The 25670-nt window shown below is 33.2% G+C and overlaps 1 protein-coding gene across 1 annotated transcript in view; it reads left to right on the top strand.

The window, feature by feature from the left end:
* Nucleotides 1-10924: 10924 nt before the first annotated feature.
* LOC129226571 (beta-ureidopropionase-like) overlaps nucleotides 10925-25670 on the top strand; it is a 45091-nt gene continuing 30345 nt past the window's right edge. Inside the window, exons 1-3 of the mRNA XM_054861188.1 lie at nucleotides 10925-11116; nucleotides 13196-13455; nucleotides 23211-23305. Coding sequence (XP_054717163.1) covers nucleotides 11010-11116; nucleotides 13196-13455; nucleotides 23211-23305 — 462 coding nt within the window. The 5' untranslated portion in view covers nucleotides 10925-11009. The remainder of the gene's footprint in view (nucleotides 11117-13195; nucleotides 13456-23210; nucleotides 23306-25670) is intronic.

Genomic DNA, 25670 nt, shown 5'->3' on the forward strand with positions numbered 1-25670 from the left:
GCCAATTGGCTTGTGCCCATGTTACGGTTCCACGTTATGATAATGTCGTAATTTACTCGTCCATCTTATGATATTTTTTTTCTTAAAATTGGAATAGAAAAAGAACCACATCGAATTTTCGAAAAATCGCTTCGAGGTGCACACCCCCATGCTACATACTAACTTTGTGCCAAGTTTCATGAAAATCGACCGAACGGTTTAGGCGCTATGCGCGTCACAGACACCCAGACATTCTCCGGACCGGTCTAGGAAGATTGGGCGCTGTAAACTGGGCGCCGGGAACTTTGGGCGCCGAGTATTTTGGGCGCCGGGAACTTTGGGCGCCGAGCATTTTGGGCGCCGGGAACTTTGGGCGCCGAGCATTTTGGTCGCCGGGAACTTTGGGCGCCGAGAACTTTGGGCGCTGAGCACTTTGGGCGCCAGGAAGCGAATTTTGAAACCCTCAGTTACAGTGCATTGGCGAAATTCGAAAGCTACCAAAAATGGTTGGCGAGAATTTCGCAGTGCTGCTCTTTGCGGAGCGCAATGCTGCTTATGCTCTACGCAAGGCCGCTGCTTGTAACCTGTGTTAGAAAACAAAGTTTATTATAATAGTCGCGATTGTCATTATCATAAAGTTCTGTATTTTTTAATCTCTGAACGATATTCTTGGTCTAATTAAACAATTATTTGAACACAAGATGAATCAAATTTTTAAGTGTTGCAAGTCGTGGAATTTGAAATTTTGTACTGACACTTATAAATTTTGTTTACAAATGCTCCGTGTGCAGTCGTGAAAGCTTGGCTTCATCTTCATACGTTATGGCTTTCATATTTTAACTCGTATTATATTTAGTATTTTGCACAATTAATTTGTGAAAAATCCTTGAAACTTATGTTTTGTCACATACAATCTTATTTTGTGAAACAACCACGAATTTTGTTAGCCGTACTAAAAAGTTGTTATATTGTTGACTAATATAATGTAAAAAATATATGGATTTTTTGGGATATGTTTGACATTTCTTTTAATTCAGTATTGATTCAATGTATTTTAATTCGTAAATATACTTCAGTTTGATTCGTCTGTGTGTTGAAGTTATGCATAATTCAAATTGCAGACGATATTCCTTTTATATTTTCCGAAAAATATGAAAATGCATTTTACTTATGAGTTAAAAACTGGTTGGGTTGTGGAACAGTCAAAAAATGTTAAGAATTTTTCCTCCTTTCCAGCAATCCTACTGGTGATTAAAAAGTTAAAGTTGAAAATAAAGAATGATAATGGAATATCCTATCAATTTATTTTAAATACTAATAAAATCTCGGTTGTGTTTCTTTAAAAAAAAACCTATATTGTCCCCTCAAAGCAACAGTAAGATATCTTAGTGTTATATCTGGGATTTGATATCTTATTGTTGTTCTGAAGCTACGATGTATTTCGGTTTTGCATTAAAAAAATCCGAATTTAAACCAGAATATCTAGGACAGCATCAAGACAAATAAAAAAGAAAAAATTCTAAAGATGCAGTGGCCGATCTACCATGTTGCAAAATTCTAAGGGGCTCCCAGGACCATAAGGCTATAAAGATGATTCAAAATTGCAGCCTTTTTTTTTATTTTATTTTTTAACTTAGTTCTATGATAGACAAAGACTTAATAAACTTTTAAGAGATATCAATATTTTGAAATTTTCCAAACTAAACAATGAGATGGGCTGGGGGATCTCTTGAGAATGGAAAATGATAGAGCTTCGTTGACGGTCTTCAATGCAGTCCCTTTTGGACAGCGACCAAGGGGTAGACCAAAAACAAGATGGGTCAACTGTGTGGGCACTGATTTTGATTTCATTAAAATCAAAAACTGGAGGTCAACGACAAAGAGGAGAGCTTCCTGGCGGAATCTCTTGAAGAAGGCCAAGGCTAGCAATGGGCTATCCAGCCAATTATGATGATAATTATAAACAAAGAAGTCCCCAAAAATATATTTCAACTGGCCCCTTAAGCCAATAAATCAGCCACTGAAAACTGATCTTCTGGTAACTCTGAAGTAATTTGAAGTGAATATTTACCTAATACTTGAACTACCTATAATGTGAAAAGGTAATTGTTTCTTATTCACAGTAATTATTACAACTGGCTAAAATCACATTGGTTTGTTCAAGACATGAATAAGTACAGAAATTCTTAATTTCTTAGAATTCCTAAACTGCTAGCACTTCGTATAAGCAGGCTTGTCATTTCGAATTTTTCAAGGGTTTGAGGGGTGGGGGAGGGTGTTTACTCAATGCAAATTTTATTGCAAAAATTACAACCCCTTATATGTAACATTATTTTCTCAAAGCTAAGTGTGAGGCAATTGACCCCCCTAAATGACAGGACTGCTTATAGGAAGTTTAAATTTCGACAGGGTCAACAAGAGGCCATGACTGCATGGGATAAACCTAACCTGGCAGCTCTGTAATGCTGTGATTAGGATTTGCGTAGCCTTCACAATATTCTCACGTTAGGTTTGCCCCAACTATAGTGGACCAAGCTTGGAATCTAAGTGATATGTTTATGGAGGGCTGGCAACCCCTAGCTGACAAGGGTTCTACAGTGACTCCCAAAGGTCCCTGAATTTAAATAGTAAAAATTAATGCCATTCAAATTGAAATCTGTTTCTTATTTTATAATTTTAAAAATTTTATATCATTGGCAAACCTAATTATAGTTGAATCAAATTTATTAATTTTGAAAAAGGGCATAATGAGTTGTCAAAATTTTCAACTTCAGTTCATTACTTCATAAAAAAGGTTAAAAAACAATGTGCGCTATTATTTATTTAAGCTTACAAGAGGTTTAAAAAGTTGAATTGAATTCTAAGAAAATACTCAGCAGACACTGAAAAAAGATTTAAAATATACACTTTTTTCATACGACATAGGAAACTAAGAATATTTTTGTACAAAAAAAGATTTTTAGGCTCACAAAGGCCTGTCATGTCAATGAAGTTTCAATGCCATCATAATATAAACATGCAAGATCTATATAAATTTAATAAATAAAATTGGACTGGTTTTCGACAAACTTAAGCTTTTGTAATCAAGGATAGTAGTGAAGTGATAGTGTTTCTAATGTTATTCTTATGCATAAAATTTAGTCCTCTTTTCAGAATTTTGCTACATAATACTAAATGTCGTGCATAAAGACTTGGGCACATCCAGATGGTATCGAGAAAGAGCAGATGTGTCCCCTTTCAAAAATAAAAAACATAAAAAAAAACAAGATATTTCTAAAAATTAATTGATTGATGGCTGTTTCAATTTCAGGTTTTTACTGACGAGTTTAGCACTAGTAAAATTCAGTGCACCTTCAAACATTTATACTGCAGTGAGCAGGTAAATGGCAGTGTCTGCAGAAAGTATTTTCTAGATATTTGAACAACTTGTTTTATATTCAATACTAACAATAGGGAAATGTTGGAATAAGACGTTTTTTTGCACTTTTTTCAGCATGATACAAATAAGCGAGCTTGTAAATTAAAGCTAATCTATAACAGGCGACAAAAATGCGCAAAAACATTAAAAATTTTCAGATACTTCTCTTTCGGGAGTTCATTGAAAAGGGAAAGTTAATGGTCTTTTGTTAAGTTGAAACCGCCATGGATGTAACACAGGGTAATACAGCATCAAGAACACTTCCCTTTTGCAACCTCTCCATAAAAAAGTCATTTCTTTTGCAAAAGTGTGTTCTCAAAGCCGGATTTAAGGGAGGGCAGTCGGGGCTACTGCCCCGGGGCCTCCACAACAAAGGAGTCCCCACAGTAAAATTTTTACAAAGTATCCCAACTTTCACGGGTCAACAAATTTTACGTTTTTTCTCCCAGACATGTTTTTTGTATTTTTACAAAGAATGCTTGCACAAAAATAATATTATTATCGATATATCAGAAAGCCCCGATTACAAGTATTCATTTACTATCAATTTTTTATTTGATCGAGCATTTCAGTGGCAATATATTTTTTTTATTCATTTAATTTGTAATTTGTACCTATGAGTTAAAGAGAAATAAAGTAAGTTAAAAAAAAAACGAAAATGGTTAACTTTGCGGATCATCCTTACAACTTTTAGCTTCTTCAGCTCAAAAATTTAAAAATTATTTGACGAAATGATTTGAATGGAAATTTTTTAAATCGAAAATAGCGGATATATACATATATATCAAAATATCGGATATTTTCGAAAATATGATCTTTTTGAACCCTGATTAGGGGCCTCCACACTTCCAAATCCGGCCCTGTGTGTTCTAATGAGACCTTTGTTTTGGGAAAAGTTTTATCAAATGTATATCTAGTGAAATCTAAATAATGAATAAAATTCTATATCATTCATATATTCTGATGATAGTTAATTTAATTGAGAAAGTTGCGCTTTAAGCACTCCTCCTCATGAGCAAATGTAAAAAATGACATTAAATTAGATTTAAAAAAAATCCAATTGGTACTATACCCCAGCAAAATCAAAAGAATAGATGAATGTAACTCATGCATGCACATTCAAATATACGCACTATTAAATTAATATTTTTTGACAACTTTAAAATGTTTTACAAAAGTTTGGTACGTTCAAATTCAAAGAAAAAGATGTTTTGTATGTGATAGGTATTTAACATTTGTAGGGAACTCTGTATTGTTTTGAAACAAATGATGTTCGTAATAACTACAATAAAAATAAATACTGCAGTTAAAGCACCGAGGTGGTACGATTCTTCAAAAATAATACAGCGTTTACATATGATACAGTAAACTTCCGATTATCAGCGGGTTGGGTGTCACAAGTGCCGCGGATAATAAAAATCGCGGATAAACCCCAAGAAGGCTAAAATGAGGGACAATAAGGTAAAAATTGTCCTCCCACAAAAATATAGTTGCATTGATGCGTTAATACTTTCTTCAAACTGAAAATTTATACAGTAAAGTAAAAAAGTTTTGTATTTTTGCACAACGGAACTTACATAAATAAAGAACAAGTGTATGTACTATAAAAGAAGTACTGTCTGTCTTTCACGAGAAAAGCTCCCACTGTCAAGTCTGAGCTCATCTACTGCTGTAGAAACGGACTTACTTCATTTTCTGTAAGGGTTAGCAGGAAGGCTTTCTGGGGCCATTCCGCCTCTCGTCTGCTCGCCTTTATGCAGTCATACGGGTTTTCCCCAACATTAAGCTTCCCTTGGGTTAAGCTTCCCTTAACATAAGCTCCCCTCGTTGCTATAGCAGTAGACAGGCGCAGACATTTCGGCAGTGGCGTTTCTCGTGATGGTCGGACAGTGCAATAAATGCATGAAACAAAAATAAATGAGTTTATTTACAATTTTTAGACAAAAAACAGTCATTGTTGTTTCTGCTTCTTACTGCAAAAAACACATGTTCCTGTTTGTTAAATGACTCGCGGATAATAGAGAGTTTACTGTAGTTTAATTTTTCCGCAAAAAAAAAAGAAAAATGTAATAAAGCAAGTTTTGGAATAGTCTTAGAAAAATTTCTGAGTGGGTTTAAACACTAAAAACCCACCCCTTAGATATGACCCTTAACTGAACCCTCAGTGAGAATTTAGAAAGGAAAGGTTCCTCCAGGAGGGATGGTACATACCATTGCATTTTATAGAGAAAAAATTCAAAATATGTTGTTTCTAAAAGCTGGAGATGAACAATGACAAGCCCCCTGAATACACCCTTAAATAAACAAAAATAATTAATCATAATGCAGGGTGTTCCAAAAAGAATGATCCGTGAAAAATATTGAACATCAGCACTTCATATTAATTTTAAACTATGTAGATAATGAAACACTTTTTTAAAACCAAATTAACGTTTAAAGTGGTTAAAGTGTCCAAATTTTCATTTTAAAAAAACTAATGAAGCAAAATAAGGATTCTAAGATGATTTGATTTTTGCCACACTTTTTAATTAGTTTTTGAAAAGTTTTTAACGTACAGATGTATTCAAAAAGTACTTTATTTCAGTGACTTTAATTACAGCACAACTTTTAAAGACAATTACATTGTTGTAGAAAAACATGTATGGAACAATCATATTCAGCAGTAAGTTATCCAAGGACAAGGTAGACATGCAATATACCGACAGACTGGTTATGACATCCAGAGACTGCAGATTCGTCATTGTTATGGACTCATCAGTCTGGAACAGTCAATAACTAAGCTGGAGGCAGATATCCTCTCGTTGATATTTAGAGTGCCAACAGACTGGTAGCTAAATTAAAGTTAACACACCAGCGAGAATCCTCAGCAATGGTGCAGTTTTCAACTCGTCAATTGAAAGCAGAGCATGGGTATAAAGCAGTTTACCACCTTTTAGCCAGGGCTAAGGTAGAACTACAGGCAACATACGGAAATCATCTCATTGAAGCTGAATGCGTCTCGTATCTGCCTTGAGCTCGGTTCTTGACTATTTCAGACTGATGAGCCCATAACAAGGATGAAATTGCAGTCTCTGGATATCATGACTGGGATGTCAGTATATTGCATGTAGTTTTGCCCTAGCCCAGTCTTAAGGGCGATAACTTTCTGCTTTATACCCATGCAGTGCCTTTGATTGTTTAGTTGAAGCACATCACTGCTGTGAACCCATGTGATTTGCTCAATTAAATTTAGTTACGGGTTTGTTGGCACTCTTAGCTTCAATGACATGACGTCTGCCTTCAGCTTGGTGATTGACCATTCCAGACTTATGAGTCCATAACAAGGATGAAATTGCAGTCTCCGGATGTCATACAGTGCATAGTTGGCAAATGTGTATAAAAAAAATGTTTTTCTTCAAATCTTGCTCATAATCATTATTAACTTTCAAATTGGAAGCAGAAATCAAACAAAATGTTAAGTTCCTGTCTTGAATCTTGAAAAGTATGCGTGCCAGTCTTGTAGTTTTCTCAATTTTTCTTGATGCCATATCACTTTGATCTGTTTGATTCTCATTTCACTGTTAATTAGCAATTGCAAAAATTTTTTATTTCGAAGCAACTATCATTAAATGAAATACCCTTACAAGCAGCAAGTTTACCAATAAAACAGATAATTTCATTGATTTAACCTACCATTACTAATAAGGGAGCTAGTGTCGAGAAAGCAGGTGGTAACCTGGGCTGAGGAATTGGAGGGAAAATGACTCCGACTCTTTGACTTTGAAAAGAATAAGGTTTTGACAAAATGTCTTCTGTTTGAAAGGTTCTTCATTCATAAGGGCGTAAGGATTGGTAGGCGCACCATGGGCTCTCACAACCCTTTGCTCTGAATCTTATTCAGCTCCCTATTCTGCACAAAGTATGAAGTTGAGAAGACGATTGAATGTCATGGAGAAGCGTGCCATATCTTGCTCTCACTTAGGCTTCAGATCTGCCCCTTCCGCCAATTTTCCTTCCACTTCCACAGTGCCATGAACTCAAAATTAATTATAATGCAAGAATAATTAACTGCAAGCTCCTTCTGCAAACTTATATGGATTGCTTTGAACCTAAAAAAGAAAACATGGGTGGCTCACAAGTTGTAGGGTGCTTACTTTGGCTCAAGAGCCTCCCCCCCCCCTCTTTCCCCCCAAGTACCAATCACTTCTGAAGTGCTCCAAATTCAGAGTTGATTACAATACAATATGAATAGCAACCCCTTCTTCAAGTTTTCCGGATTGCTTCACACGCCATGAATGTTAAGGGAAAAAAACGGAAGCGGACAAGTTCAAAGAGTGCAAGAATGACTAGCCGAGGGCACTCACTTTGGCTCCCCTCCCTCCTCTAACTTAACTATCACAGGTGCTATGAATTCAAAGTCAATTATACAATATTTGCTGTAAACTCCTTTCAGTAGGGCTGCACTTTGAACGTAAATTTTTTTTTAAAATCAAGGTGCTCAGGCCCATGGGCCAATAGGTCCATTAGCCCCTAGTAGGGAACATTTTAATATAATTAAGATTTTGGCGCAATCTGCAAATTGTTATCAATTATCAGTTCATTCAGGCAAGATTAACAAGGTTAAAAAAAATTTTTTTAGAGCTCTGAATATATTATTATCATTAGCATACAAATGAACTCACACCTATTAGACTATAATGATTTAGTACAGTTAAAGAGCGATACAAGTTCGGAGCATGAAACAATCGAAATGGAACAGCTTACAGTTCCCGGGGCCAATGACTACTGATTGCGAGTAGTTGGTGGTAGCCAAACGTGTCATTTAAATTTTTTAAAGGAAATGAGGGGGGAAGTGTGCAAAGGTTGTGTAATTACCGTATTACCCCGCATTATCCTGCATGAAGGAAAAAAGCAAGGTTGACAAGCATGTCAGGAAATTCGAATTTTCCGGCATGCCGGATAATTCGAAGTTTATTTTGCAACAAAACAAAAGTAAATTTCCCCATTCAATTCCAATCAGAAAGCAAACCACTGCAAGGAAAAAAAATACCGAAAGTAACCTTCTTTAAAAAAAAAGTGTTATGCATATAATATGTGCTTGTTATTTATGGTAGGTTATTATTAATCTATTTAATTATTTGTCAATAAAGTAATCAATTCAGAAGCAATCATTGTTACTGCGATTTGTTCATAGTTTTTTTAAATACATTTTTTTAGGTTCCTTTTGAAATGTAAGTTTAATTTTTATTTATTAAATAGCTTATGGTAAATTCTTTTGCACTGGTTTAGGGGCGTCACTTACTGCTTAAATGTTTGCTTACTAAGTTTACACTTCATTTTAATAAAATTATTTGTTATTAAACACTTTTTTTCTTGTTAAATAACATAACATTTTTCGTAAATATTTTTACTTCATCATTCATTGGCAGGGCCGACGACAAGGGGGGCAGAGGAGGCAAATGCATAAGGGCCGGGACTCACAGAGGCTGACGATATTAAAAACATCCCTGTGCCTTAAAATGTACGCTCGGTGTTAAAAATTTAAATGACAAATAAGGTCAAATGCTTTAGAGCTGCTCTTTTTATTATCGTGACATGCCCTTAATGGGCAGGAAATGATTAGTTTAGCTTAAACTGAGCATGGTGGTGTGGCTGTTAGAAATTTCCAAGTACCGTGGTACCTGCTTGACACTGGTCGCTCAAATTCTTACGAGCCCCACAGAGCACAGGAGCAGTGACTCTATATCTTCCCACCCATCCCTTCCCCTTTTTATTTCTTTTTTTTTTTATAAAACTAAAAACTGAGACAGATGAAGGTGAAATTACAAATTAAATGAAAAGGATTATGCTTTCCTGAGTTAAAATGTATTTCTTAGATCATTAAATGGTAGTATTTTTTACAGATTTTTCTCACGACATTTTTATCTTTATCGTTAAAAAACTTGATGAACTAACCAAAATCTTCAACATTGTTCAATCATTGTTTATTGAGAAAACCAATAAATTAAAACATCAACAACATAAGAGAAGCACACTCAGATCGTATTTCAGTTACTATTCTCAAGAATATAAAAAAAAATCAACAGTCAAAGAAACTCATTTTGAAACAGCATGTATTATCTATCATGTTAAAATCTGTTCTGCGTCTCTTTCAATGTGAGTTTATTGCGAATGTTTACAGCGAGTAGAATTTTCCAAACATAACAACAATACAGACCTAAATTAAGATTTAGAAGAAACCCTACGGAAACGGAAATATTTCACAACACAAAAAACAGTAAATCGTGAAATTGAACCGAACTAAAACTTAAACAGCAATATTTCGCATTGCAATTTCTACCTCACAATTTAAAGGGGCGGCTCTGTTTACATTTAACTCGGGGTTGCTTTAATGTATCGAGGTTACCATGCTGTTTAATAGAACGCGCTCGTTTTTATTTCTCGTTTCGCCAATGTACTGTAATTGGCTTGGTTCGACGATCCTAACCGGTCGACCACTGAGTAACCGGTAGCTAACCGCTGCGTTCTATCATCAACCGGTTACCATATTAATCTGTTGATTAGTTGATTGAAGCACGTGATCATTAGGTGTCACGTGATCGGGAAACCGGTAGCTACCGGTTGATCTCGTCGAACGCAAGCGTTGAGAGCGTTTCAAATTCGCCGCCGGGAACATTGCGTGCCGAGTATTTTGGACGCCGGAAACATTGGGCGCCGAACATTTTGGGTCCCGGGAATATTTGGCACAATATGCGCGGAGCCCAAAGCTCCCGGCGCCCAAAGTTCCCGGCGCCCAAAGTTCCCGGCGCCCAAAATGCTCGGCGCCCAAAGTTCCCGGCGCCCAAAATGCTCGGTGCCCAAAGTTCCCGGCGCCCAAAATGCTCGGCGGCCGAAGTTCCCGGCGCCCAAAGTGCTGGGCCCCCAATGTTCCGGGCGCACAATCTGCGGCGCCCAATCTTCCCATTTCGCTCCGGACAGAGAGACTTTCAGCTTTATTATTAGTAAAGATATCAATTACTGCACAAGAGCATAAAAATCTGTTCAACCCCAGTTCCTCCAAAAAAGGAAAATTCTTTATTTTCAAACTACAAAATAGTTTTTAAATCATATTAACGTGGTAATTTTTTAAAAAAAGGAAAGAAAAGGAAGAAAGAAAAAAAAAAAAAAAAAAAACAGAAAAAGGAATTTTTCTGCAAGCTCTGTCCATTCTTGAGCAAAGCGTCGAAAAAAAGAAAGAAAAATACTTGAAAGGTGTTCCAGTATAGGTCTTCTTTAAAATTATATATTTTAAAACATATATGAGAAAGAAACACATTATAAAAAATACATTACAAAAAAGTATTTATCGCTAAAAGCTGAAAAACAGAATGAACTCCGGTGATGAAGAGAATCTCTGCACAGCAGCATGATTACGTTTTCAAAACGTCATTTAAAGGTACTCCGAAGACGTGGTTTCGGTTTATTGTCCTTGCCTCTGCCTCCATGTAGTATCCAATCTCTTTCGCCAACCGTGGCGCGAATCTACTAGTTTTGGCAGTTTTTGTTTGTTTACATTCTTTTCGCTGACTGAATGATCTGCTGAATTGACCTTTGGTTTTGGTCATGGTCTTGACCTTTTATTCATTTTAAAATCATGGCTGCTAGTGATAAAGTTGAAAGTTTGGAATCTATACTTGAGAAATATATACCCGAAGATGAATTACAATTTGTTAAAACATCTCTGTATGGTAAAGCATTAAGGTATTTCGGGAAATTTCTATGCAGCTCGTTAAGATTCGTTTTTAACTTAATTTATAATCTTGCTTTGAAGACTTTTGTTGTGCCTGACCAAACCTTCCTCTTCAAGGAAGTGCAGTCCTTCTTTTGACGTTTAGAAGTTAATCTTTAAATCCATTTCTATAGATGCGGGTCAATCTTTTGCAAGTTTTATGTTTATCGTATTCCGGTATACGCACATTTTTACTTCAACAAAAGGGATTGAAGTTAACATGAAACGAGTAATACGCCGAATACAAAAAAAAAAAAAAAAAAACTTTTAAAATTGCAGAATTAAAAAATATATTTTACACACATCGAAATACTGTTTGTTCAAAGGAAAAACGAAATGACATTGCTACTTTTTGAACTTAACCATGTTTAGTTACGTATGACTTGAAAAATTCGTCGTTTCCGGTGCATGTCATTGAATTCTCTTTCATCTTCATTCTTTGACCATTCCATAAACATACCAGGGCTTAATTTGCATGTCAACTCAGCTTTCTGCACTGCTCAATTTTATGGAAGTTTTTATATATTAGACGTAATTCAGACCAGACCAAGATGATCTAGATGAGCTCCATCGGCAGAAAATTTGCAGAAAGTTTTAATATTTTTTAAACAAATTTCTTCATTGAGTGTTGTTTTCTAGTTTTATGGTTCTTCTTGTCAATCCACAAAGAGAAGTAGGCATACTTAATTGAAAAATAAACTTGCTGGAGTTGTTGACTGGCACTCTACTGACATATAACTTTACATTTTTGCTGTTGGTGGCAATATAAAACTTGAGAGCCCCCACATTTTTTTTTTTTTTTTGACAGAAAATTTTGAAGAAATTTTTACTCTTTATCTAGGTCTGCTTAAGGCTATTTTCATGGGAATGGAAATTATCAAGACTTTTGGCTTCCTCACTTATTTTGTTAGAAATTACTCACTGTAATTTACAGTCTGTTTAGGTTTTAGGTAAATTTGTAGAATGTTACATTCCCTTTTGAATTATTTAACATTTAATTCCATCCCATGCTTTTACTATTCCCACACCTACAGTATTTCCCAGCTTATATGACACATTTCGCTTCTGTTGAAATAAATATGGTAAAATGCACTATATTTTTATGTTGAAAGAGAAAAGGTCAAGAAAACAATATTTCCTACGGGGTTTCTGAACCCAAAATTTTTCCTCTGGTTGCATCACTGCTGCTACTAAGTAGTCAAAACGTTTTGTACTAACATTGTTGTAAGCAGCTCAAAAAACCAAAGCACTGGAATAGGTGTGGCCCATCTATCTTAAAATAGTTTTTCACTAAAAGGTTGACAAAGTCTTAATTATTTAGCCTGAAGTCTTTCACCTCCCAGTTGTATCCATACCGATACTTAGATTTTATAATATCTTTCCAATAGTTGTACCCTTAATTATAAGTTGGTAATATTCAGAAGTGGGTGTGATTTCGTATAATGCAGCTTACCTACAGAAAGCCAGCCTTTTTCAAATGAATGCTTTATCCGAAGCCATATTATGGATTTAATCACAAATTGCTGATTTCAGGGGATTTGCAACAATAACTTCACAAAAAAAGGATAAACATTTATGCTTAGTTGTTTAATATTTATTATTAAAAAATTAATGACGTGAATGTTCATCGTTTATTAATTGAGTCATTATGAAAAGTGTTTGTAACTTTCTGAGAGTAAAAATATTTTCTCGCAAAATGCCATTTTTATTTTAAAATCAAGTTTCAACCTTTTTTCCCCAGAAAAAAAAAAAAACCTAAACATTTTTTTTTCCCGTATTTTCTACTGTAATTTTCATTTTTTTTTTCCCTGTATGATTTCAATGAACTGCATAATTGTAATTTGTAGGTAAGTAAAATCTCTCTAACACTAACAGAACAAATATTTTTGTCCGTAATAGAGGGGTGTCCGCAGGGCAGGGGTGGTTTAATAATATTATTTGCCTCGGAAATAGGGAATTAAAAATTTTCCGCCTTTGAGGGGTGCCTGTTACGAGGGAATTTACTGTATAATATACTTTTTCAATTGCTCATTTCTCACTTTTGATTTTAGATCCTTAGATTTTCCTGAAGAAGCTATTAGTACTGCAAATGAAAAGAATTTTGAACTGAAAGGATATGCTTTTGATGCAGAAAAGGAAGAGCTAAGGCCTCCTCGAACTGTACGGGTTGGCATAATTCAAAATGCTATTGTTGAACCTACTGATGCACCTGTATCCGTGCAGAGAGAAGCAATTCACAAACGAATAGAAGAAATCATAGAAGTTGCTGCTCAGTGTGGTGTCAACATAATATGCTTTCAAGAAGCATGGAGTAAGTATGAAGAGGAAATTGTGCTATATTGGTTAAGATATTTGTTGGTTAACCCTTAAGTAGTCGCTTATTGATCTATTTTCTGCTCATTGTCAAATATTTCACTCTATCCTACTACCTCTTTTATTGATAGCTAGTGGTACCCCGCACGGCATTGCCCGTAATAGAAAATTAAAAGGTCTTTTGGTTCGCCTGTATATTTACAAATAATGTATGGGGGTCATTCCCCATCAAATCAACACAATTTTTGACAAAATTTTACCTCACCCTCTCAGATTTTGATGAAATTTGATACAGAGGTAGTGTTAATGTAGACATAATAAAATATAATGTTTTTTTTTTGAAAAATATTAAACGGTTTTGAAGATACAGCGCTGTAAAGCTACCAAAAAGGGGTCAAAAAACGTGAAAGACCCAATTTTCAAAATGACCTAGAATATTTTCTAATTAAGATAAAGAGTTGTGGTGAGTTTCATCTGACAGCACTTTTAATGACCTTTTCAATGATATACAACATGGTTAGGTTTGAAAAAAAATTATTTTAATTAAATTTGAATTAAAATTTAAAATTTAAATTTCTCAAAATGCGCATCCTCAATTTCTTTCAAATTTTTTTTAAAAAATGCTTATACACTACTCAAATGGCTGTAGAAGTTTCAAGATGGACTTACAATGGGTTCATGTTGAAAAAAATATTTGAATAAACCGCTGTTGGATCTACATCACAATTACACCGTATAATATAGCATGGTTTTAGTACCAGAAAATAATTATTAAAGGGATGAAACTAATTCGGTTTTACTTGCTAGTTAAATGCCAAGTAGCTGATTCTAAGAGTTTTTGCAGTCCATTTAATTGTATTTATTTATTTATTTACTTGTCAGGTTCTTCATTTCGATACTCAATGTAAATTACACCAAGAAACAGCAAAACCCACATCCATTTTCATGTAAGTTGGTTAATCTTCCTATTTCAGGAATATCACCCCACCCCGACCTTCCCTAAATGGCAGGACTGCCTGTTGAAACATACTTGAACTGGTAAATGTGGGTAGAAGTTTGTCAGTCGCATAACCTCAAATTTTAAATCTATCATTACTTCATTTTTTAAAATAAATTAATGTAAGAAATTTAGACAATAAATATTTTGTTCTAAGTATTTTTTATGCTTTTAAATTTTTTTAAATATAAATAAACCTTATGAAATGCAATGGAATTAATCTTGAGGCATGCTTGCTTATTATTAAAAAATATATATATGCAATTGATTAAAACCAAGTTATCAATTATTTGAATGGTTAACTTGCTAGATTTAAAAAAAAAGGGGGGGGGGGAGTGTGTGAGCTATTTGGTAGTCATTAAGATGACCTCACATAGTTGAGAAAGAAAGATGAAAAAAGTAATAAATTTAGTTACCAGATCTCCATAAGGTTTCATTAGGCATAACCAAGCAAGAAGGAATAGAACTTTGTTTATATTAAGCTACATCTGGCATATGTAGGTCTGACATATGGGCTTCATTATAATGTGCATGTCTGGATTGATTTTGTATATCACCACAGTTCCTTGTTTTAAGCTCAGTGTCAATTCTGATCAGCCCCAAGTCAGATGTGTGTTTTATTGGAGTGTGTTAAAGAGATAGGGAATATATTGAGTTTTTGTTGACTGCAGTATTATAGTGAATACAAGGAAATTTTAGTTTAAAATTCTTATTATTTTTAAATTCTTATTATTTTGTACATACCAAATTTAATGTATTTAGTAATCACAAAAGTTGTTTAAGTATTAAGTTTTTGTAAATATAGGGTAAAATGTAAATTATTATGTAAAATTTAAGATATGGCTGATCAAAGATACTTGACTGCACAGTGTTTTAATCCATTTAAAAAGGATAATCACTGCGTTAGAGACAAAAAGAAATTACGTGAAGTTGCAGACTGGATGACAGAATACTTGAGTGGAGTTCCAGAAAATGCTAAAATTTGCCATACTTGCAGGAAAGAATTGTCTCTTTTAAGGAAAAATGAAGACTCAGGCCAGCATATTGAAGACAGTGGATGTTCTGAAAGTTGTGATCCAAATTTTGCCCCTAAGTCAGAAATCGTTGAAACCTTAAATGTCTTTACAAGAATTGGGAGAGTCTCCGATTCATAAAAGGAAATCAGAAAACAAAGGTTATTCAGCAAATAAGATGAAAAAGATTAGTACTGCATTAAAATGCAAACTGTTTACTAATATTGAAACATCTTCTGAGAGTGAGCCTGAAACAGCTGAAGAAACACTTTTAAATAATTTGAAAACTAAATTCACAAATTCTTCTTCTAATGTTAACAAATTGATGATACTTACCTGCCTGCCTGAGTCATGGAGTAAACGAAAAATTATGCAGGAATTCAATGCTCCTAATTACATGGTAAGAAAATCAAAAAAAAAACTCTTACAAGATAAAGGTATCCTGGCCAGCCCGAATCAAAAACCAGGGAAAAGTCTTCCTCCTAAAATTGCAGATAATATAAGAGCTTTCTATGAAAGTGATGAAATTAGTAGAATATTACCAGGAATGAAAGATTGTATATCTATTCGCACCGAAAATGGGGATAAAGTAAAAATATCCAAACGGTTGATTCTCTGTAATTTGATGGAGGCGTATAGATCTTATGAAGATAAATATCCGAACTTTAAGATAAGTTTCTCCAAATTAGCTGAACTAAGGCCGAAAAATTGTGTACTTGCTGGCCAGAGTGGAACTCATACGGTTTGTGTATGCACCACCCATCAAAACGTAAAGCTGATGATTGAGAATGCAAAACTTGATTTGTTAACTGATGGTAAACTGAAGATTTATAAACATTGCATAGCTAAAATTATATGTAATCCTGCATCGATAGAATGTTATTTGGGAAAATGCTCTTTTTGTCCAGGAACTAAAGAAATCAAAGACATGCTGGAATATTCGTTTGATGAAAACATGATAGAAAAAATAACTTTTCGTCAATGGATATCAGTTGATCGTTGCAACCTGGAAACTATAGAGAAATCTGCAACAGACTTCACAGATTTATTTTGTGAAAAGCTTTTTGCTCTTGCTCGGCATAATTTTATTGCAAAGCAGCAAAGTTCATTTTTGAATGAAATTAAGAGTAAATTAGTAGATGCAGAATTTATAGTAATGTGCGACTTTTCTGAAAACTATAAATTTGTCCTACAAGATAAAGCTCAAAGTTACCACTGGGCAAGTGAACAAACCACAATTCACCCATTCATAATTTATTATATTAGTGCAGGAAAACTAGAACACATGAGTTTAGTTGTTATAACTGAATGTTTAGAACATAATACAGTGGCAGTGTATTGCTTTCAGAAAAAGCTGATTGATTTTCTAAAAGGAAAATTTGATGACAAGATTAGGAAGATTTTTTACTTTTCAGGGGGTTCAGCAGCTCAGTACAAAAACAAGAAGAACTTTACCAACCTATGTTTCCACAAAGAGGATTTTAATATAGAAGCTGAGTGGCACTTTTCAGCCACTGCACATGGTAAGGGACCATGTGATGGTATTGGTGGTACAGTAAAGAGGTTAGCAGCAAAGGCAAGCATACAGAGACCTTATGATAATCAAATTACAACACCAGTACAATTGTATGAATGGGCTGTACAAAATGTTCCATCTGTCAATTTCGTTTATGTCACTCCAAATGAATACATGAACCCTGAAAAATTCCTTGCCAATCGTTTCAATAAGTCAATAACCATTAAAGGAACACAGAAGTTACATGGATTTATTCCCGTAGCGTCTAGTACATCAAAAGTCAAAGTCAAAACATTTTCTCATTCAGCAGAATTTGTTATTGAGAGAGTAAGTTCTTCAGAAGATAGGCTCAAACTTTCAGAAATACAAGGTTATGTATGTGTAATATATGAACATAACTGGTGGCTTGCATATGTGCTTGAGAAAAATGAAGATACTGATGAAGTCAAAGTAACTTTCCTTCATCCAGCAGGACCTTCATCTTCTTTTTCTTTTCCAACACAGCCAGATACACTATGGGTATCAGTCGCTCAAATATTATGTAAAGTAAACCCAATGACTCCAACAGGTAGAGCATACACGCTGCCAGAAATTGAAACTCTACAAGTTATTGAAATATTCAAAACTTTCAAGTAAAGGTATGCTCTGGTAATAATTATATTTAAAATTAATACGAAATTAATTATTTGCTAGAAAAATAATTACAATAGGCTTTATTAATTTTTTCCTTCTATTTCTTAGAGCCTATAGCATGTCATCTAATACCTATTTTGTGCTATCACTGCTTTATTCAATGATTTATTTTAATATGAACCACTTATAAGCCCACTTTCAAATTCATTCAGGCATTTTAGTCAGCACTGAATAAACATTTATAATAATTTATTTATTTTTTATGCATAAATATTTTATTAACACTAAAACCATGTTATATTATATGTTATAATTGTGTTGTAGATCCAACAGTTGTTTATTCAATGATTTTTTTAAACATGAACCCATTATAAGCCCATCTTGAAACTTTTACAGCCATTTGAGTAGTGTATAAGCATTTTTTAAAAAAAAATTTGAAAAAAATTAAAGACGCGCATTTTAAGAAATTTAAATTTTAAAATTTAATTCAAATTTAACTAAAATATTTTGTTTTTAGACCTAATCATTTTGCATATCATTGAAAAGGTCATTAAAAATGCTTTCAAATGAAACTTGTTTCAACTCTCTATCTTAATTAGAAAAGATTCTAGGTCATTTTGAAAATTGGTTCTTTCACGTTTTTCGACCCCTTTTTGGTAGTTTTACAGCGCTATATTTTCAAAACCGTTTCATATTTTTCAAAAAAAAATTTATATTTTATTGTGTCTACATAAAGACAAACTCTGTACCAAATTTCATCAAAATCTGAGAGGGTGAGGTCTGATCACTGTGTTGATTTGACACGGAATAACCCATGGTGAATTTTCTTGCCAATTGGCTTGTGCCCATGTTATGGTTCCACGTTATGATAATTTCGTAATTTACTCATCTATCTTAAGATAATTTTGTTCTTAAAATTGAAATAGGAAAAGAACCACATCGAGTTTTCGAAAAATCGCTTTGAGGTGCACACCCCCATGCTACAAACTAACTTCGTGCCAAATTTCATAAAAATCGGCCGAACGGCCTAGGCACTATGCAATGCGTGTCGCAGAGATCCCGACAGACGGAGATCTCGACACACAGAGGGACTTTCAGCTTTATTATTAGTAAAGAAGAGGCCCACCTGTGTTGGTGACCTTGAGTAACTTCACAACCAGCTCATACAATTCTGAGAATTTCTTTCAGTATTTCAAGATCTCATAGCTTTTGGAAATATATGGGTTATTTAGACCAATAGCACGAAAACTTCCTCTGCAACAGTTCTTTACATTTTCATTTTACAGATCACTAGGACAGTAAAAAGGCCAAAAACAAGCACTAACATAATATAAAGACCCTCGACTACACTCAGGTTAAAGTGTTTATTAGAAGAATCTGATGTTTTTAATTTTCTAGAGTACTGCAGAGTTCAGCAATGTAGGGAACAAAAAAATGCTATTGCTGAAAAAAGTGATGTAGTACCAAATTATTTTAGAAATGAGGACTATATTTTACCTTTAATTTATTTGTTCATTTTTACGAGTACAGTAGAACCCCTCCTAATGGACATCACTCAAAGGCAGACACCTCTCTTATGCGAACAATTTTTGATTTTCCAGTTTCAATGCAAATAACATTATTAAACCCCTGTCCTGGGGACGCCTCTCTGTTGCTGACAAAAAAAATTGTCCCGTAAGTGTCTGCATTAGAGAGATTTAACTGTACTTGTAGAGAAGATCTTTAAACTAATGATCTATTCATCCAATGTCTTCTGTAGACTGCACAACCTCTCAAATATGTAATACATTTTAAAATTAAAAGATCCTGATGTTTTTCATGCCAAAATACCAGCATTTTTTAACTAATTAAATTTAAAATTGGTTTTTAAATCTTTCTTAATTCATAATTTTTTATTTAAAAGTACAAGTGTTACACTAAAATAATTTTTAAATATTGTAGTAAACAGACTCGGGAAGTTATTACAGTTGAACTCTTAATATGCAATACTAAAAACTCTTGAATTTGTTTGCATTAGTCATTTTTTGTAATAACCGTGAATAAATAAAATGTGAAAGAAAAATGCATGCCTATTTTTCACAACCTATATGTGTTACACATTGCAATTTATTTATGAAGTCTACCTTTTCGCAAACTGATAGTGCTTTTCTTTTTCTTTTCCTCATCATTGGTTATTAATGGATTACCAGAAAAAGCAACATTTGGTTTATAAGAAACACACAGTTGTCAGGATAGATAGGTACTACAGAGTTTTCTTTCATGACACAGAAAAGGCTGGGCTGATTTACAACATGAAACAAAGTTCCTAATCGATGTTTTAGTAGCCACTAAATGGAAGGTCGTAAAATAGTATGATAAAACATTTTGTTGAACAAACCTGCTTTATAGCAAAACTAAACCTATTCAAAAATATGTGATAATGGAGTGATAGGTGGTAATAACGGAAAGAAAAGATGATCTGCTTTATCTGAGTATACTGACCTGTCCAAAGGTAAACAGGTGTGTGAGTTTTGTTTTGCACAAAGATTCAACCTTGTGCTTCACAATGCTTGGCAAGCGTTCTACAGTGAAAAAATTGCGGAAAGGAAGTTTTGTTTGGGGGGAGGGGGGGGGGGGTCTTAACCAATACTTTCATTTTAATCTACATAATATGTGAGACATTTTTAGTGTGATTAAATTGTAACTAACCAAACTTAACTAACAAAATGTATGTTTTAGCCGTGATTTTGTATTGAGTGTAGTCAAATTAATGAAGTTCATAATAAAATTTCTCTATTTTTTTTTCTTTTTTGAGGTTGGAGGGAGGAGTGGGGGAGCAGTTTCTGTATTTTGCATAAAGATTTTCACATATTTTCTTTTTCTTTTCTTTTTTTAAAGATTTTGCAAACATTACTCTGTTGTAGCTCTTTAAAAATTTTTTAAAAAGGATTGAATTAAGTATGAATTTGCTTTATTCATTGAATTTTTAATACTAGTATTCAAGAATAGTTATATTCTAAGCCAAATATATCATCTCTTATGTGAGAGGAGAAAATTGTCATTGTTTAAAATACAGAAAGAGTTGATCAGTGGACATGACACATTTCAGATTCTGGATGATGGGTGCAATTGCTTTTCTGGAACTTTTGAGAGTCATTTTTAATACCATTAAATGCAATTGTTATGTGATGTACCAGACAGTCTGGTTATCTCATCCATAGATTGCAGTTTCCTTTTTAATTAGAACTCATCTCATCAGTCTGGTTTAATGAATAACCAGACTGATGAGTTCTAATCCGAACAAAACTGCATTCTCTGGATGTGATAACTTGGCTGTCTGGTGTATTGCATGTAGTTCTGCTTTAGCCCTGGCTCAGGAATGGTAACTTACTGCTAAACAATTGTTATGTTTAATATGTAAAGTTATGCATGTGAAAAACACGGGTTGTGGCAAATACAGTCCTTCCTACGTGAGCCTGTGACGGAAAAAAAGAGGCATAAAAGAGATATGTATTGACATGGATTCGAACTGGCGCCATTCTGATTGTCAGCATGACACTCCAACCAACCAAGCAGCTTCACTTTCGTTTTCGAGTGCTATTCATTGAATCAATGTGTAGTAAAAAACAGTCAAAAAGCTTTTTGCCAAAAAAAAAAACATGCGTCTATGTTTTGTCATTAGCCAGCTGATGCGCTTTAAAATTATTTGCAAAACATGGAATTTGATTAAGGAATGAGGAAGATCTCACTTAACGGTTGAAAAAAACATTCTAGAGAAATAATATATTAGATTGAAAATAAATGTTTTTATTTTTGAAAGTTGATACAATTTCCCATAGCAGACTGCTTTAACCATTACGACTTGAATGCCAGCACATGTTTTTCTTTTAATTGAACACTCAAAATTCAAAACCAAAACCAAGTTGAACTGAATCCGTTTTTTAAGTGTAATTTTTCGAACGTAGAAAAATTGCATTTTTTTTCCGCCGAAAGCAGAGGATAAGAAAAGGATTTCTTAGTTTTGAAGTTGATAATAAATTTAATGTTTCACATCGTATTCGAATAAATAGTTAAAGGTTTACTGGGTGAGACTCAGGTCGTAATTTCAATTCGTCATAGTAGTTTTTTATTTATACAAAAGGTCGAACACTGCTAACAGCAAAATCTACATTTCAGCATACAATGAAAGTTTTTCTGCGCAAAAAGGATTCCCTTGAGGTCTGAATTTTTTAATCTAAAATTTTTTTATGCTTACATTATGCTTAGTGATCTGAACGGAGTTAAAACCTTTAAAAAAAAGAAAGAATACCTTTTGATTAATAGTCAATTTATCTGAATAATAACTGTAGCCTGCATAAAAGAGTTGAAATGCCAAGGAGCTTTCCCGTCGCGTTTATGTTGTTGCCTTATGTGTGTTATCTGTTGTAATGAGTATTGTGAGGTTCTGAAAAGTTGAGCTCCGACTCTGACAATGTTTACCGAGTCAAAAACTCATTAGAAGATCTGCATTTTAGTATAGGATTTTTATCTGAACAAAAATTATTCCATTGTAGTCTGAAATCTTAAACCTGATACTTACACTGCTTTCATCATGCTTTATTTTTCTGACCAGAGCCAAAACTTTAAAAACAAAATAAAAACCTTATAATTAAGAATCAATTGAGCTACAGGTTGCATCAACTTTTTGTAATAGCAAGGGGCATTCCTATCTCTTTTATTTTATTCCCTCACTTGTGTTATTTATTGTTTATAAGTGTCCATGTAATGCATGATATTTGTCTAATTTTTCGATGCATCCAGGACGGAGCCCGAACACTGGTTCTTCTGGTTACCAGTCGAACACTCTGCCAATCAAGCTATTCTGCTCTGCCAATCATGGAGCAAGTTAAACTCATAAATTTAACCGAAAACCTCAGTCCGGTGCAGAAAAAAAATAATTTTTAGGCTTTGGGTCTATTTTTCATCAGTAGCCTAAACGATAAGCTTTAAAAGGAGAGTAAATCAAAGAAATCGATCAAGAATTGAGGAAGATCTCGCGTAAAAACAAAAAACAGGCTACAGAAATAATGTATAAGGATTTTGTTTGCCATTACTTTTTAAATGTGTTTATTCCCCCCCCCCCCCCTTCATTTAATCACCTCAGCTTCAGTTCTTTTTTCAAAGAACTTTTATATTATTGAAGCTTATTTAACATATTACTATAATTAGATCTAGAAGTTACAACAAATTTAAAACATCTCTATTCCCCAAAAAACAAACTTTGTCCATGTGTTCATTGTGATTATGTTTTTTTTCCCTCGATTATTTCAGGATTTTAAAATTATGCTTTTAAATTTATATCTTCTGTAGAGTTTTTGCTTACCTGCTTATGTTGGACATTCTTTTTAGTTGCATATAGTCTTGAAAATATATTAATAAAATAAACTTTTAGTATTATTATTTCCTTATTTTATTCATTTATTTTGTGACATTTGTTTTTAAAACCTTACATTTGTGATTAGCAGTTTAAATTTCAAAATTAAACAACATACCAATTTTGAGAATTGGCTTGATTATCATTCAATATATTTGCAATGTTGAATATATAATTGACTAATACAACATTAAAATTGCAGCAATGCCATTTGCCTTTTGTACAAGGGAAAAACAGCCTTGGTGTGAATTTGCTGAAAGTGCCGAAAATGGTCCAACTACAGTTTTCTTATCAGAGGTCTATGTTTGTGATTTTCATTTTTGTAATTCTTAATTCTTTCTGTTTACAAAGTATGAATTTAATTATTAACATGGTTCAACTTTTTTTATAGTAACATGAATCTCTAAATTACAGGGTTTGTACGCCCTTGAAAACTGCTTGCAAAAAAAAAAAAGTTCATTTATTCAAGTGCTTGAAAACTTGAAAAAAATCTTAAAACCTTGAAAAAGTTCAAAAAATTTCTATAGTGCTTGAATCGTTTCAAAAATTACTGGGTTGTGCTTAGTGATGTAAAATACCCGGGTATTTATTTTTAGGGGTAAATACCCAGGGTATATACCTGGGTAAATACCCAAAATGGGTATTTACCCGGGTATTTATTTAAAAAATTTATATTCAACTAAAATACTTTTCTGTATATAATCAATTATGTATATGTAATGAACCATATACAAAACAATAAATTTTTGCCCGAAAATTGTATTTTGATCACATATTTAAAGAATTATTGTGTGAATCAAGTTAGCAATCTAATATGATATTAACATTAAATGTGTTGGATATGCCTACTCAAAGTTGCTAGCCAAATTTCAGATATAAAAAGCCATTCTACAAAAAGTAAAAAGCTTAACTGGTTACAAAAAAAAAAGCAAACATCCTATTTAAGTTATTAGAATAGTTCATGCTAATTTCTGTGACAGTTTTTTTGATAAGATTTCATTAAGCCTTTAATTAAAAAAATATAATACATAAATTTTTTAATTTTTCATTTTATGGTTTATGTTTTAAAAAGAAAACTATCAGCTTTTAATACCATCCAATTTTTTTTTTGCAAAATGCGCAATTACTAGGGGATTTACCCTTTCTTCGGATGAATACCCAAAAAAATATTTACCTTCCCACCCTACAACAATAATTGTGTGTATTAAAAATAGTTTGAATAAATCTTTATCATGAAATACCGGGGAGCGAATGCAAATATGCAAGGCAACAGAAAACGATATTTTGATTTTTTTTTTTTGCATATTAATGTGAAAACTCTCTATATTTGCCTAGTTATCACTTAAACAGCAATAAAATAAATAAATAACATCACAGTCTAAATAACTTATCAGTGACTAACATGGATTGTGATTTTGAAATTCTGAAGTTCATCATTGAATTGCTTATGCTTCTCCAATTATGACATTGAAAAGAAAGATTTTGTTTCACGATGTGTTTCTTTCATAATTTCATCAAGTCTTTAAATAAAAAATATTATAAACTGTTTAATACATATGTATCAGTTTTACTTATTATTTTATATTTAGATTTTTTAAAAAAATCACATACACTTCTTGCATTTTTTTTTTTTTTTTTTTTTGTAAAATACCCAGTTTTTGGGAATTTACCCAGACCTTGGGTAAATACCCAAAAAATATTTACCTACCCACTGGGTATTTACCCAATCCACATCACTAGTTGTGCTTCAAATTCCTTTAAAAATATTTAATCAGTGCAATTTTCTGAACATGTGTTCAACATGCAGAATCGCGAAAAATTTTGTTCGTGTTTGAGATTTCAGTCCTTTTGCATCTTGTAAGTATTTTGATTTTTTTGAAAATCAGAAGTTATATTTTAACGTATGCCACCTTAGAGTAGCTTATTAACAGACGAAAAACCGGAGGAAGTTCTCAAGTCGACCCATTTTTTTTAAATGTATGACCATGCATAACTTTTTACAGAATAGTCTGATTTTGATAATTCTTTTTTCATTGGAAAGGGTGTCCCCGAAATTGGTCCCATATAAATTTGAAAAAAAAAATCCTACCCTTAGGGTGGGAAAAGGGGGTGATTTGTTCGCTCACAGGGTTTTTTTTTTTTTTTAATTTCTGACCATGCATAACTTTTTACAGAATAGTCCGATTTTGATTATTCTTTTTTTAATCAAAAGGGTATACCCTGAAGTTTTGTATGAAAAATGGATGAAGTTGAGTGGTGATGACATACTAGTTTTGAAATACATTTACAATAAACAGAATTAAATAAAAAAATTTAAATAAAAAATATAACCGACTTCAAAAACTACAGCTGGAAATTGCTCTAAAAAGTAAAAATAATTTCATTCTTTGAACAGCATCTATACTGCTTTCTGAACATAATTTTTGAAGCGCAAACACAGTAGAGAAAATCCAACATAATTCAATTACAAATGTAAATTTTAATGGACCCAGATTCTTCAATATAATATGCGTACAACATTTTTAACAATATATTTGTATATTGATATAAATGTTTTGTTCGAATTTTGACTAGTTTTCATGAAAAATGTAAGTGAAAAATCACTTACATTTTTCATGAGTTGCACATCACTTTCCATATCATTTTTGCGCCAACTTCAAAA

Source organism: Uloborus diversus, chromosome 7 (assembly GCF_026930045.1).
Source record: "Uloborus diversus isolate 005 chromosome 7, Udiv.v.3.1, whole genome shotgun sequence".
Lineage (NCBI taxonomy): Eukaryota > Metazoa > Arthropoda > Arachnida > Araneae > Uloboridae > Uloborus > Uloborus diversus.